At 32.0% G+C, this 14,260-nt stretch overlaps 1 protein-coding gene across 5 annotated transcripts in view; it reads right to left on the bottom strand.

Moving 5' to 3' along the window:
• The window catches only part of LOC143250706 (SH3 domain-containing kinase-binding protein 1-like), a 47,953-nt gene that overhangs the window by 22,191 nt on the left and 11,502 nt on the right, over positions 1-14,260 (bottom strand). For all 5 annotated transcript variants that reach the window (XM_076501613.1, XM_076501614.1, XM_076501615.1 and 2 more), the window contains exons 4-6: positions 7,493-7,617; positions 6,809-6,878; positions 149-336 (exon numbers count right to left, since the gene is read on the bottom strand). In XM_076501613.1, the coding sequence (XP_076357728.1) occupies positions 149-336; positions 6,809-6,878; positions 7,493-7,617 (383 nt within the window). The remainder of the gene's footprint in view (positions 1-148; positions 337-6,808; positions 6,879-7,492; positions 7,618-14,260) is intronic.

A 14,260-nucleotide genomic window follows, 5' to 3' on the forward strand; every position in this document is an offset into this window, starting at 1 on the left:
ATTTCTTCTTTTACATGTTCTATAAATACAAGACAAACTGTGGTTTATTTTTAAGTTCATTTACCAACTACAAGAATGGGGTTGTTCTTTACAAAACATGTTAAAAAATTTATTTGAAAATAAATATAATTTTTTAAAGTATCTGTACCTCATCTGCTTTGAGTACTTCCACAAAATTGTCTGGGAAAACTCCAATTTTTCCATTTAGTTCCCCTTTCCACCAACCTTTATCTTCTACATCCTTTGTTACAATAGTGATGATGTCCCCTTCTTGTATAGTCAGTTCATCTTCATTCTGTGCCTCATACGAAAATAGTACTTTCACTAGTTCTTTAACTAAATGTAGTAAACAAATAGGAAAATATTAACATAATGACATAACTGCTTGTGTTTTCAAGGTATTATTCACAACAATGTTTTATATAGAAACAAAAACAAACATTTGTGAATGTAAAGTAATTTTTTTAAAAAACAAGATACTGATTTTAAAACAAATTTAGCTTTGCTGATTAAAATACTTGATTTATGGTTTAAAATACACAACTTAAAACCTTTATTTTGTAACTATCATCAGTATCAAAAACAGATGAAACTCATGAGGACAATGCAGTTACATTCAATACACTGAAAGCATCATTTCCATGTGAGATAACAGATGGTTTCAGAATACAGATTTTTGATTGTGTGTTTTAAAAAACCAATCATGTTGAAAACTAAAAATTAATGCTTAATCACAATGAGTTAAATACATTTTTGAAATCTGTTTGATAGTGTGGTATTTTTAATAACACAACTTAAACAACTTTATTCAAAAATGTTCTCTTACTCCATTTTGTTTTTCAGTATAAAAATTATTTAAACATTATTTCCTACTCTCTATTCACCACAATAAATGTCTCCTTACCAGTACTGAAATGAACATTTGAATGTTAAAATTTGATTATAAAATGATGAATATTCTATTTGTAGTTGAATGAATTGATTGAACTTTCATAAAGTTGGTAAAATTGTTTCCAAGACTATCCATATTACTTTTTGTTTCAAATTTTGAAATATTCCCTGCATTCTGCATCTACTATAAGACAGCTTCAGTTTAGGTCTAAACTTTAGATGCTGGCAACAGTTTTACAGCAGGATAGAAATAGCAGTATGTAGGGATACTTCAAATCATATAAAATCAAGTTGATTAACACAAAAACACCATATCAAACAGTTTAATGAACAAGTTCTAAAGTTAACATTTTCCAACACTGAAAAGGTATTTCTGAGAGATACTTACCTCCTGCCACATAACAGCTTTCCTTGATTTATACTGCCCTTTATATGATCAATTTTTGCTCATTACTAGCCTACAGGCTCCCATGTAATATCATGTGATTACATGTGATGTAGCACACAAATAAGCATGTGACAACCTTCCACCAATAGGAGTGTGACACACCATCCTGGTGCAGCTGACTCTCTCTGTACTGAAGAGAACAATCATCATTTCAAGATTAGGCAAAAAAAAGAGATGCACCATAAAAGATGCAAGTGTCTATCGGAAAGCATTTTCAGTGTTGGAAAATGTTATCTTCTGATATGACACCTTATCTCTACTAATATCATAGCTAGAATCCTACATTAAAGAGGTGGAAGGAATGGTGCAAAAGTTACCCAGATGATCACTCTTCAGAAGGTATCCAAAGAGAACTAATAGTGTGTGACACCATAAAATATAGGGTCACACTTTAGGAATACCATGTCACATATGTATCAGGATATACTCTTCACTCACTCTAAAGATTTTTGTCACTACTTCAAGTAAAAAAGATACAAATCCACACAGTAAATGAACAAGTCAGGTGACACAGAGTGGCTAGACTACAAAAGACCCTATTTGCAGTATCAACTTCAAACCAAGCAGCACCAAGTATGTGTCTCCCAGAACACAATAGAAGGAGGGTCCCAACTATCTTCATTTCAAAACCAGAAAGTAGAAGGAAAAATAGCAACATCCATTCTGGCAACCTAGTCATGACATGTGTGTGCAGATCCAGTATACCCAGCCACCTGTGAACCTGACATCTTGACAATAATAGGAAGGGAAATTAAAACAAGGAAAGCCAATTTCAGTTCAAAATCAGATGGTGTCTGGAAATTTTCATCCAGTCTGTGATAATAGGAGATTCCCTACCAACTAAATGTGTGAGGACTCACACTGGCTAGTTGTCTGGTCCTATTCCAATCCAACACTAGGCCACATGAGAAAAAGACTTCTAGGTGGCAGTATGATAGAGGAAAACCAGCCAGATGGGTGGACTGTATGCACTAGATTTGTCCAGTCTAAACTCAGGAAGACTGAGCATTTATCTTATAGTCTTAAGTAGAAGGAGAGCACTCATCATCTACAATAACATAACACCATCTCCCTACCTTCAACTGAATGGAAGTGGTCACACTCTGAAAGAAGCCTCTGTGGTCTACTTCCCCAGAAGCTCAGAACTGATAAGTGGCAAGGGCTCCTTTAATCTATTGAATAAAATAGAGAAATAATGCAGTGAGGAATCTGAGGAACAAAACACCTTAAGCTTGTAATGGATAACCACAAAATTCCTATTTTTAAATACAGGCCAGTCCTGGTTTATTCAACTAGCAATCCCAACACTGCTTTATGCATAATAGGCCATCAGTTGGTATGGTCTGGAAAATACTTTATTTATGAAGCAATATACAGCAAGAAACCCTTGAGCAGTCTTGTGAAACACCCTATTTTCTCAGTGAGCATCATAGGCCTTCAAAAGGTTGCATGGTACACATTTCACGAAGAAATGTCTGTGAACCATCCAAAAAAAATAAAAAAGTTCTAATAGATGAATTAAGAGACAGCATGTCATGGTACCAATGACCCAAGTTCATGTAAGAGGTAAGACCCCAAACAAGAGGAATACCCACTATAGGAGTCATTTTATCAAGTCATCAGGTGACATTTTTTCGAAACAATGTCTTTGTAGATACTTCTATAGAAAAACATGTAAGTCTGAAAAGTTTTTAAAAGAAAAAGAAATATTTCATTACACCACACACACACAAATGCCAAATCAAGAAGTGAAGGTTATGCTCTACAGTAAAAGGAATAAACTGCACTACGAAGATGAATTTCACTCCTATTGGTGGAGATCTGTTATATGCTCATTTGCCTGCTATAATGCAACTATACCACATGCAAACACATGTTGTTAAGTTAGAAGCTTCAAAACTAGCAGAGAGCAAAAACTGCAAATATAGAAGGCAGTACAAATCAAGGTTTGAAGGTTTGTTTTGAATTTCACGCAGTGTTACTCAAGGACTATCTATGCTGGCCGTCCCTGATTTAGTAGTGTAATACTAGAGGAAAAGCAGCTAGTCATCACCACCCACTGCCAATTCTTGGGCTACTCTTCTACCAACGAATAGTGGGATTGACCATCACAGATGAAAATGAGAGCATATTTGGTGTGATGAAGATTTGCACCCATTACCTTTAAATTAAGAGTCAAGTGCCTTAACCACGTGGCTATACTGGGCCAGTACAAATCAAGGAAAGCTATTATGTGAATTGAGATAAGGTATTGTGCTGGAAGTATCACATTCTCAATGCATGTTAAGTAACCAAAATAATCAGACATTTTTGCATTTGTCTTAATTATTAATTTTTTGTTCATTAGTCATAGCACAAGTGTTACATTTTGAATTCAACAAAACTTCATAGTGACATAAAATTTCAGTAACTGATGGAGTAAAAGACAATTTTTCCTCGACTGTTTTAAGTCTAAGTTGTTGAGAAATGTAATTGCTGCATTTTTAAATAAAAATAGCATATTCTTTGGAAATCTTAAAAACTAAGAAAATATAAGAGAAACATAATACACTTTTTTCTTTCTTTTCTTTTTTTTTTACAGGAGTTCAATTTTTTGACGTTGCATAGTAGTCAAGGATATTCACTTTACAAATTGTACAAAACCCAGTCACTCTTTGTTCATTCCTCAACAGGAATCCCTCATGTGAACAAAACTTCAGTGCATGTATGAAGTGAATAATGAAACATGAAATGAATAACCATCATAAATATTCAGACAGCAAAATAAGGTATTCATTTCAACACTAATCTTTACAAAAAGAAATGAAAGAATCAATCATGATTAAATTATAACTTAAAAACATCTGAATGAAGAGTCTTAACTATAGACATTTCTACTTTTAAGTAAACATACAGCAAACAAAGCTTATCTGAATGTATAACAAACACAGGTAGTGCCATTCTGAGCTACAAATATTTCATTTCTGTAATATTCTTTTCACTGTTTTTTTATCAATATTTAAAATCTTTTAAAAAACTCTTTATGAAACCACATTTCTCCCTCATTTCACCATCATGGATTATTAACTTGCAGAGAAAACACTTTCCAAAAATCATACAGTCATATTATTTCTTTCACTAAGTACACAGATAGTATGAAAAATAATATTATTCAAGGAAGTAATTACACTGCACAACAAAGTTTTTGCTTCTTGAACACTGTTGGGTGTTCCTTATAAATTTTTGGCTGCTGATCACGAGAATCATATCCAAATTTGCCCATCATGTACCGTTTCATCAAAATCTTCAGTTTTGCTGCAATGGAAAAACGATATCAGGGCAACTGGAATCCGTCAATGCTTGCTGACTACTATTGGACACTGCAACGTGATGCACCGGACACTGAATACAAACAAAAATCAGGAGCAAAACACTTTTAATTATGTTGAGCTTGATAGCATATTAGAAACATAAACGCAATTAAATACGTTATTGCCGGAAAAGAGTTAACTGTCTATTTCTCAGAGTCCCTATGTGATAGCGCAAAACCAAAAGTATATTTGTGCATACCCACCAGTTACCTGTCACAAGTAGCAAAACGTTTTCAAAAAGCAAAACTTTTCAAAAAATTGTTGTGCATTGTAATATAAATAAAATCTTTTAATTTCATTCAGATACATAATTTGAACATTTTTAATGTCAATAAAACATTACTTAAATATAAATCAGAACTTTTGTTTTTACAATGCACTTTGAAATAAATTCTTTTTTTCTAAAATCTAATGTAAATGTGTACTAAGAGTCATGTAAAACATTACTTTAAACAATCTTTTTTGTTTTGAGTTTCTTTATGGATATTTACACAAAGCTACTCAAGGGTTATCTGTATTAGCCATCCCTAATTTTGAGATGACAGATTAAATGGATGGCAGTTAGTCACCAAACTAAATTGTAGTACTTGGCCATCACTGTTGAATGCATCCATAGCCCCAAAGTGCATAAAACAAGATTTTTTTATTGCAGTAAGTGGACACAAACAATGGACTAAAAATTCCATAGCCCAATATGCTATCCAATGAATCAAGCTCAGCCCTCTTAGAGTGAAAACTGTGAATAAACGAAGTAAATGATCCACTGACTAAAACCTAAGCTTCTTCCACTAGCACTGATTTCAAAATGAATTATGAAACCATAGACAGGACAATATTTTATAAAAATTTTGTACTAGCTATTGTAGTTTTGCTTCACAGAAATATGAGCAAATATAGTTTTCTCATAGAGGTTAGATATAAACAAAATTATCATGTATGCACACTGTCAAATCTGATGATTTTCACTAACCCTAGGGCTGTACAGATGGTGTTTCATATTCTGTTTAACATTTGATTTTCACAAATTTAATTACTTTCTAAAGAAAGTATCAGTTAGAGTCAGTGCTCAAAATGGATAAAATAACTAATGATATGGAAGATCAGCACAAGAGAAAAGTGGTGAATACTTAGACTATTTCAAAATGTTCAGTGCAATTATTAAAACTCATTACATATAACATCATTTTTAGCAGTAATTATATAAATTTTAGTGTAAGCTTCTTAATTGTGGCTAACAAACATTAACAACAGTTTAATATTAGTAGGTGGATGAATAGAAGAAAGAAAGAAAGCTGCAGGTGCAGATGAGTAAGTAGGACAAAAAGTTAATTTTAGTAGCAAGTGCTACAACTGTCTTAATGAAAAACCTCAATCACGACCAATTAAGAAAAAAACACACAAAAATGACTGATCAAAGAGCAATCTGAAGTTCTTTCATGTGAAGATGAAAGGTGCACCTTCCTAAGGAGTTTCAGTCAATGTTTTATTAGCTGGGAATTGTTTGGTTTTTAATTACTTAATCACTTAAATGAAGTAATTAAAGTTGGACCATCAGTTGAGGTAAAAGTGTTAAATACTTAAAGAAAAGCTATACAAAGAAATGATATGCATTTCAATGGTAAAAACAAGGTATTTAAAGAGCTAAGCTGCCAGCTTAAAACCTATCAATTATTTATTTTCTTTTAAAGCCCAAGTAATGAGCTCACAAATTGATAAAGGCTTTTTGTAATTAGTTAGATGAAAATAAACAGAAAAAGGTAATTGTTTTTCACTTAACATTTAAATTGTTAATAATTTGTGATAAAACCCTAAAATACACGTTTTTAACTTCCAAAATTTGAACTAACCAAAACTTCTTAAAAACACAACTTCAACTCTGATACACACGTATTTTTCTGTTGGAGTAAATCTATGACACTGACACAAATTCATGTATTATTCTCTGTAATGGAAGCATGTACTAAACTGACATGTAAATAATCTGTTAATCATAATTAGAAATATCATGGTACTATACACTTTCTGGCTTGTACATTTTACTTGTGAACAAAATGTCCGAGGGTGTTTTTTTTCACTTTCAGAACAAATAGTGAAAGAAAAAAAATTTAAAATTGATCACCTGGTTTGGGAGGCAGCTTTGGAGCATCTGAGTCTGTTGGTAATTCCAGCTTCTTTTGAAAAGAAGGATTCTAAAAGCAATGTAACGGGCTCACAATAAAAACTAGTTACTTCTTGAACAACATAAGTATAAAGAAAAAGCAGATTACCAAATAAAACTATCTTACTTCATTTTCCACAGAAGTATAATACTAAATAAAACTGTTAATTATGTAATCAACTGCAACTTTGCTGAAAACTTGAAACTGTAACATATTCTGGTTATTAACAATTACTACTTTTATTTTCCATATCATCTTCAATTTATTCTAAGCATCATTTTACAAGTTCTCTCACAGCAACTTCTACTTTACATGTAAAATAAACCAAGATTTTAAAAGCAAAAGAAAAAATAAATGGCTACCAAACTCTTCTACCATACTGAATAGTTTATGATGATTTATAACTGTTACAAAGAGTTTCTATAATAATTTTTACATCTTCATACACATTTTTACAGAACAAAAATGCCATAACAACTTTTTACATAAACAATGTAAATGTTTTTACATGCCATATAAAATCCAGTTAGTACAATTTTAAAAAATTCAAATGGAATTTTTTTACAACACATAATAACTACAAGGAAACTTAGAACTTATGATACAATTACAGTAAAAAGTTGAAAGGAAAACTACCAACGTACTCTTTTAGCTGGGCATGTAGGTTTTAAATTTACTATGCCATCTTTGAAAATGTTGCCATATCCAATTCCATGTACTGGCTTAGGCTTAACCTCTTCTTGTGTAGGAGAATTTGGTAGAGAATTCTCTGTGAAAAAAAGTTAAGAAAGAAAAGCACAACTCATGAAAAATACAATATTAATAACTGTGAGTATGAACAACCCAATACCAGCATATAGCAGTCATATGATAACTGTGTTTTAAGCTGAATCAAATGTGTATTGTTTTTAGGTGAATAAAGATATATTAATCTGCTGTGAAAGTTTGGAAAGTCATACAAGTTGTAGTGAAGACTTTAATCAGGATAAATTTATGTTATGTACATGAACTGCATAGAGAGTTTGGTCATTACGGTGCCATAAGATAAATATTTATTTAGTGACTTCCTTGGTTTCTTGATGACCTTTTGTTTTTAAAGATGGTATATTCTTAATAATATCCACTGTTTTATGAATCCAAGTGTAAAATGTTTCACAACAAATATGTCATACTGATTTTTTATTTCATTGTATTGCATTATAAAAACTTTGAAAACTATTGAAAAAAAGACAGCAAAAAGAAATAAATAACTAATGTTTCATAAGGAGTTCACCAAGGCTTCTTGAGATGTGTATCAACCACTCCCAGAATATTGATCAGCAGGAAAAAAAACAAACTGGCAAAAAGGAAAAAAAAAATCACACTAAGCAGCAGAAAGACGTTCACACTGGTCAATTGGATAAAATTAATATTGGCTAGTAGATAAAAGTGCAAATTGGTCAAAAGAAAAAACCCACATTACGTTGTGGGACAAATTTCACACAAGATATTTACAATGAAAAGCACTCAAATAACTTAGGTTGTTGTTTAAAAAAAAAAAAAGACACTGACATTAATTTCAAGAATTTATTGATTGGAATGTACAGTTAAATAATGAGTCTTTGCATTTGAAGGGGACAGTTCTTTTATTGTGTTCATTTAGTGACAGTATAAACTATAAAATTCTTTATAAAATCATGATTAAAATCCTCATATCACAACTGGTGGGCTAAAAAAACACAAAGTATGAGATTCTCAGGAAGTCATAAGTTAATTAAGGAAAATAGTGATTTTTCATTTTCTTTTCATTAAAAGTTCAGAGATTTCAGGTATTTCAACCTTCATTATAATTTCAAAATCTGCAAAAAGGTTCAATTTTCAATATTATAATAACTTATAATGGTTAGGACAGGTTAAAAGCAAACCCTTGTTGCAAAAAGGAGAAACACCAAATCTTAATAAAAACTTACATAGAGCAAAACTGAATGAAAATATTTATTAAGAAAATTATATTTATTATAGTGGTATATCAAGAGATTGTTTTCCTTCAAAACTGTCTATAAACTGTTCAGAGTACCTAACTGACACTGTTGTTTTTTTCTCTGTTTTTTCTATATAGCTTAGCTATGCCTGGCTATCAGCTGTATCCATTGAGGTGAATTGAACCTCTGATTTTAGCTTTGTAAATCTTTAGTCTTACTGCTGTCCCACTGGAGAATCTGATACTGTGATTAGTGAGAATTACCACATTTTTGAAGCATAACAATACAGGAAAAGATATGTGGCAACAATGTTTTAAACATAAAATAACAAATAATTATAAACAAAAGCCAAAAATTAATAGATGGAGGTAAACAGAAAAAAATAACCTATTAAAAATAATACAAAATAAACTGAAAACAGTAACACTGATTTTAAAATTATACAAATACTGAAAATAAAATAACAAAACAGTTGTTATAAAGTACAGTACAAAGATAAAAAAAAGGTTTGATCTACATCTGAGTGGTTGTGTTGATTCACCCAATAAAAAAATGTTAGTCTTTATCTATTTTGAACTTTAGTCAGTGCATTTCCAATAATAATTCACAGGCCACTAAGATTGCTCTTCATTGCTTAAGTGTCATCCCATCAGTTGGACAACATTATGCTGTTTAATGTAACAGTAATAAACTTCTTGAGACTCTTTCTATAGATTAACCCTTATCTGTCATATGTATCACAACTATAGATATTCAGATTTCCAGAAATGTTACAAAGTAGATAAAACATTACAGTCTGCAAACAAAATGCTATCTCATTGTAGAGGTAGTTTTTATGGCCTTTAATCTTACATAGCATTGCTAATGCAGCCATATGTACTGCCTAAGTCCACGAAGACAAACAAAAGTAAATTCATCTTGATACAACAACAAGCAAATATAGCTATCAACATGAACAAAACATGACAGTTTTATTTTCCTCCATATTATATCCTTAAAATTTCATAATTATTCATTTCATTATCATTACCTAATTGCACATCAAATACTAATGCCATTCAATGCAGATTGGGTGGATTTGATTTCGTTACTCATGGTTTACGATGATGTTTTTACTTTTCATGTTATTATTCAAATCACTAATATAATTGTAATTCAATTAATAAGTCAATAATGGCTAACAACATCCAAAGGCTTTTCAATTTTCAACACTGCTAAAATTGTAAACAATAATATTAAAATAAAGCAATAAAAAATTAACTCAAATTACTGCTTTACATAATGAAAACTCATTGGTATATTATGCATATCATTAGCATTAACAGTTTAAGATATATTCATGTTTTGCCAGAAGTTTTAAATATTAAGAAAAGGAAAGACATCCAAGAACAACATCAAGGTGGCAGGATGTTGTCATTCAGAATTTCAACATCCAACTGACACAAAACAGTAAAATATAATAATAGGTATATAATAATTTCCTGGTGAAGATTTTTTGTTTGTTTTTTTGCTTGCTTGTTTGACTTTAATTTTGTGCAAAGCTACACATGTCCTATCTGTGCTAGCTGTCCCTAATTTAGCAGTGTAAGGCCAAAAAAAAGGCAACTAGCCATCACCACCCACCTCCAACTTTTGGGCTACTCTTTTATCAATGAATAGTGGGACTGACCATCAAATTACAGTGCTCCCACCAATGAAAGGATGAGCATGTTTGGTGTAATGGGGATTCAATCCCACAGCCTTCAGATTGCAAGTCAAGCACCCTAACCACCTGTCCATGCTGCACCCTAAATTTGTAAAAAAGGAATGGAAGATATTCTTAATGTTGATGGTATTATGAAGATGAAGCACTATCACAACACTGTGACTCATTACACTTACACTAACATATGATACCCTATAACTCTTAATTCTTTTTAAAGGTGGACCTTTCCTATTCAGTTAGCCCCTGAAGAATCATGAATACACTTTATTAAACAGACCATAACTAGCTGGCTTTGATGTCAACAGTATAATGATCCAAAACATACTGCCTGAGTGACCAAAAGGTATTTAGAAGAGAAGAAAAGAATAGATGACATGTAAGCAATGAACTGGTCAGTCCAAAGTCTCAGTAGTTTTCCAAACAAAAATTCGTGTCACTAGTATAAATAAATTAATAGAATAAAGAAGTCAACTAATCTATAGCAATTATAGATTTTGCATAGCAAATACTGAAAGAAATACTAGTTGACAGTGTCAAAAAATAACATCCATTCTTGTTCAATGCTGTCACAGTTTAATTCAGAGGAAGGCCAATTAAATTAAGAGGGTTAACTGCACTTTATTTGTGTGATTTTTGTCAATAATACAGTGGCATGTCACTGCACATAAAAGATGCCAATGTCAACAAGATTAGCACCTCTCTTTTGGTCATTCATTCTGCCTTCCTCTAATGCCTTGCAGCACTGAGGGAAGACAGGGAGTGGTTTTTTGTTCATGTCCTGTGTCATCATGTTCCCAAGAGTGATAAAGGCACCTTCAATCCACAGTCTGCATGGTTTAGTTTTCTATCCATTTATCTGTGTATTAAAACTTTTTGTTGCAGATACTTTGTATGTTGTCTTGGTGACTGAACAACTTGACTTATTGTCTCTTGATGCACCTTTTCTCGTGAATGGCAAAATCCTCACGATAGACTTATGACTTGAAGAGTATAAAAAGCCTTTCCAACAGAAAATATTCATAAAACTAACAGCCAAAGAAAACAATATTTCAAATAAGATAGCTTTCACTGCTCTACAATGGAATAAAAACACTTATGCAGCAAAAAATTTAGAACAAATTATTCCCAAAACCACATGTAAAGTCAGTTCAGAACAATATCGTCATGTGCAAATTCCTGCGAAATCTGTGGTTATAAAATAAATATCTTCAGCCCACAAAAGGGCCACTTCAATGAAGCTGGGTATATCTCCTGATACCATTACTTATTTTTGGATATTTGCACAAAGCTACTCACTGGCTATCTGCACTACCTCTCTATAATTATGAACTGATAAACTAGAAAGAAGGCAGCTAGTCAACAGCACCCATTGTGACCTCTTAATTTGCACACTAATGGGATTTGGCAATCACCCTTATGCTTTTGCTGTAATGTAACCTGCTGATCCATAGGGCAGCATAAACCACACTCATCCCTGGTACAACTAACAAGATAATAAATAAATATTTGAAGTGGATGAAGGCTCACACACTTCCAGGTATAGCTATAAATTAACAACTCTTTTCATAAAACAAACTGATAAAAATAACATGAAATAAGGCAGTAGACAACTACATGTAGACAACTACATGTAATAATTTTTAAACTTGATTTACATATAACCTTTTCATGTTTCTTTTTTTTTAGGTGATTTTTTTTGTCCACTCAAGCAGTTACATAGGCCAAACCAGTCTACTACAAACAAGGTCTAACACAGTATGCTTGGTGAAATTAAACAGTTTATTGCAAAATGATTCAACTAAGCTTACCTCACCTTGTTCCACACGAATGAAAGTTTCTTTTTCTACATTACTTCAACATCATAACTCATATGAAGTATAAGATTATAATGTAAGCTTTAACAAAACCATCATGGCCATATTTGTAGTTCATAGATATCTTTTCTTCTAGCAACCTTATCACAAAGTTAAATTTTATCACTATTTTTTTTCTTCCAAACTGTATACAATGTTCTACTAAACTGGAAGTCCTGACAGCTTTTACTGTTCAAGAGAATGGACAAAAAAAAAAGCTTTCACAATGTCTAGATCAATAGCTTATGACTTTTCAAATGTGAGATATTCACAAGTACATCATACTATGACAACTATGACTGAGGAACAGTGATTGTTAAAATTTGATAAAAGTACATTTATGTAAATGTTACAAGAACAAATATGATGAATACTGTAATCCACGATGACTAGAAACCCACTGGAAGTAAAAATGGTATGTGTATTAAAACTTGAATTAAAATAAAGTACAGAACAACATGAAGATGACCTAAGAAGGTCAAAACATTGTTATGTACTTTATTTTAATTAAAGTTTTAATACCCATATCAGCCACCTTGAGAATACATGAAGACTATTAAGTTTTATTATAATACTTTTCTCCTGAGAAACTATAACTACCTCAGAAATATGTTTTGAAACATTCTTCAATTAATAAGACATCTATAGGTATTTAGGAGTAAGCTCCAGTTCTAAACCATTGAACATGAAAATGCATCATATGTATATGTAATTCAATAAAAACCCTGTAACAAGCTGAAAATATAATTAATTGCATCCCATATGATTCTTTTTATAATTTTTCTTGAGAATATTATAATAAAACCAAATAAACTAATTATTTGATAAAAAAGAATTGTTCTTAAATTCCATGCAATAAAACTTGTAAAGACTGTTGTCATAGTATGTGATATAATACAATTTAGCGAAAACAAAGTATTGCTGACCCTAAAAAAAAGCAAAGACATAAAAACATTTACTATTTGGCAAGAAAACTTTTGATAATACTAAGTTATTTTTTGAAAAGATTAAAATGATTCAAAAGCCAGTAATCAAGACATTAAATGGATGAAAGCAAGTAACACTACAGCAAGGTCCCACCCAATCAGACACAAAATTCAGATGAAGGTATCAATGAAAAAAAAAATGAAAAAAATCTGTACAGAGGAAGATGACAGGGGAAGAAAACACTCTATCGTACATGGAAAGAGAAAAAGTAATGGATGAGGCTTCCTTATAACCAGCAATGGTGGAGACCAGCAAACCATTGCCAACAATCAAGTGAAATGGCAGAAAGGTATGTCACGGTAGGACAACATGGAGGAAGAGAGTAGCAGATGGACCAATGATGAAAATCTTACCAATTATATTGATAGACAAAGTGGAAACATGATATTAATGGGATAAGAAGAAAAACCTACAAGATTAGTGAGTCCAGCCTGAAGAGTGACAGACTGGACAAACCCATGCATGGGGATAAAGGAATGATACTCTTAAATGGAAAATGGTTTGTGTGTTTGAAGCAACAGAGATAGAAAACTAGGTAAAGGAAGAATAGTTTGGACACCAGTCAAAGCAGAGGAAATGAGGACTGAGCTGGTGAAAGGAGCACCACTTATAGGACCTGCCAAGGTAAGTTGCATATCAAAGTGAATACCCAAAGAAAAACAGGCATACATTAAAACGTGAGGTCAGTCCTCATTGAGAGCATTGATGGCTAAAGCCAAAGGATGAGAAACTGGGGACCAGAATAGAGGAGGCTTGAAGTTGACAAGAAGTAAAAGTATCCATGGAATGTGGGTTAAATGAAGAACAAACCAAAGAAAAACCTGGAGGTGAAGAAACCATCCCAAAGGCAAAATACAGATTGGCCAAGAGAGGCAATCAGCCACAAGGTTCAAAGCCAACAAGCAA

This window comes from Tachypleus tridentatus, chromosome 5 (assembly GCF_004210375.1).
Source record: "Tachypleus tridentatus isolate NWPU-2018 chromosome 5, ASM421037v1, whole genome shotgun sequence".
In the NCBI taxonomy this organism is placed as follows: Eukaryota; Metazoa; Arthropoda; class Merostomata; order Xiphosura; family Limulidae; genus Tachypleus; species Tachypleus tridentatus.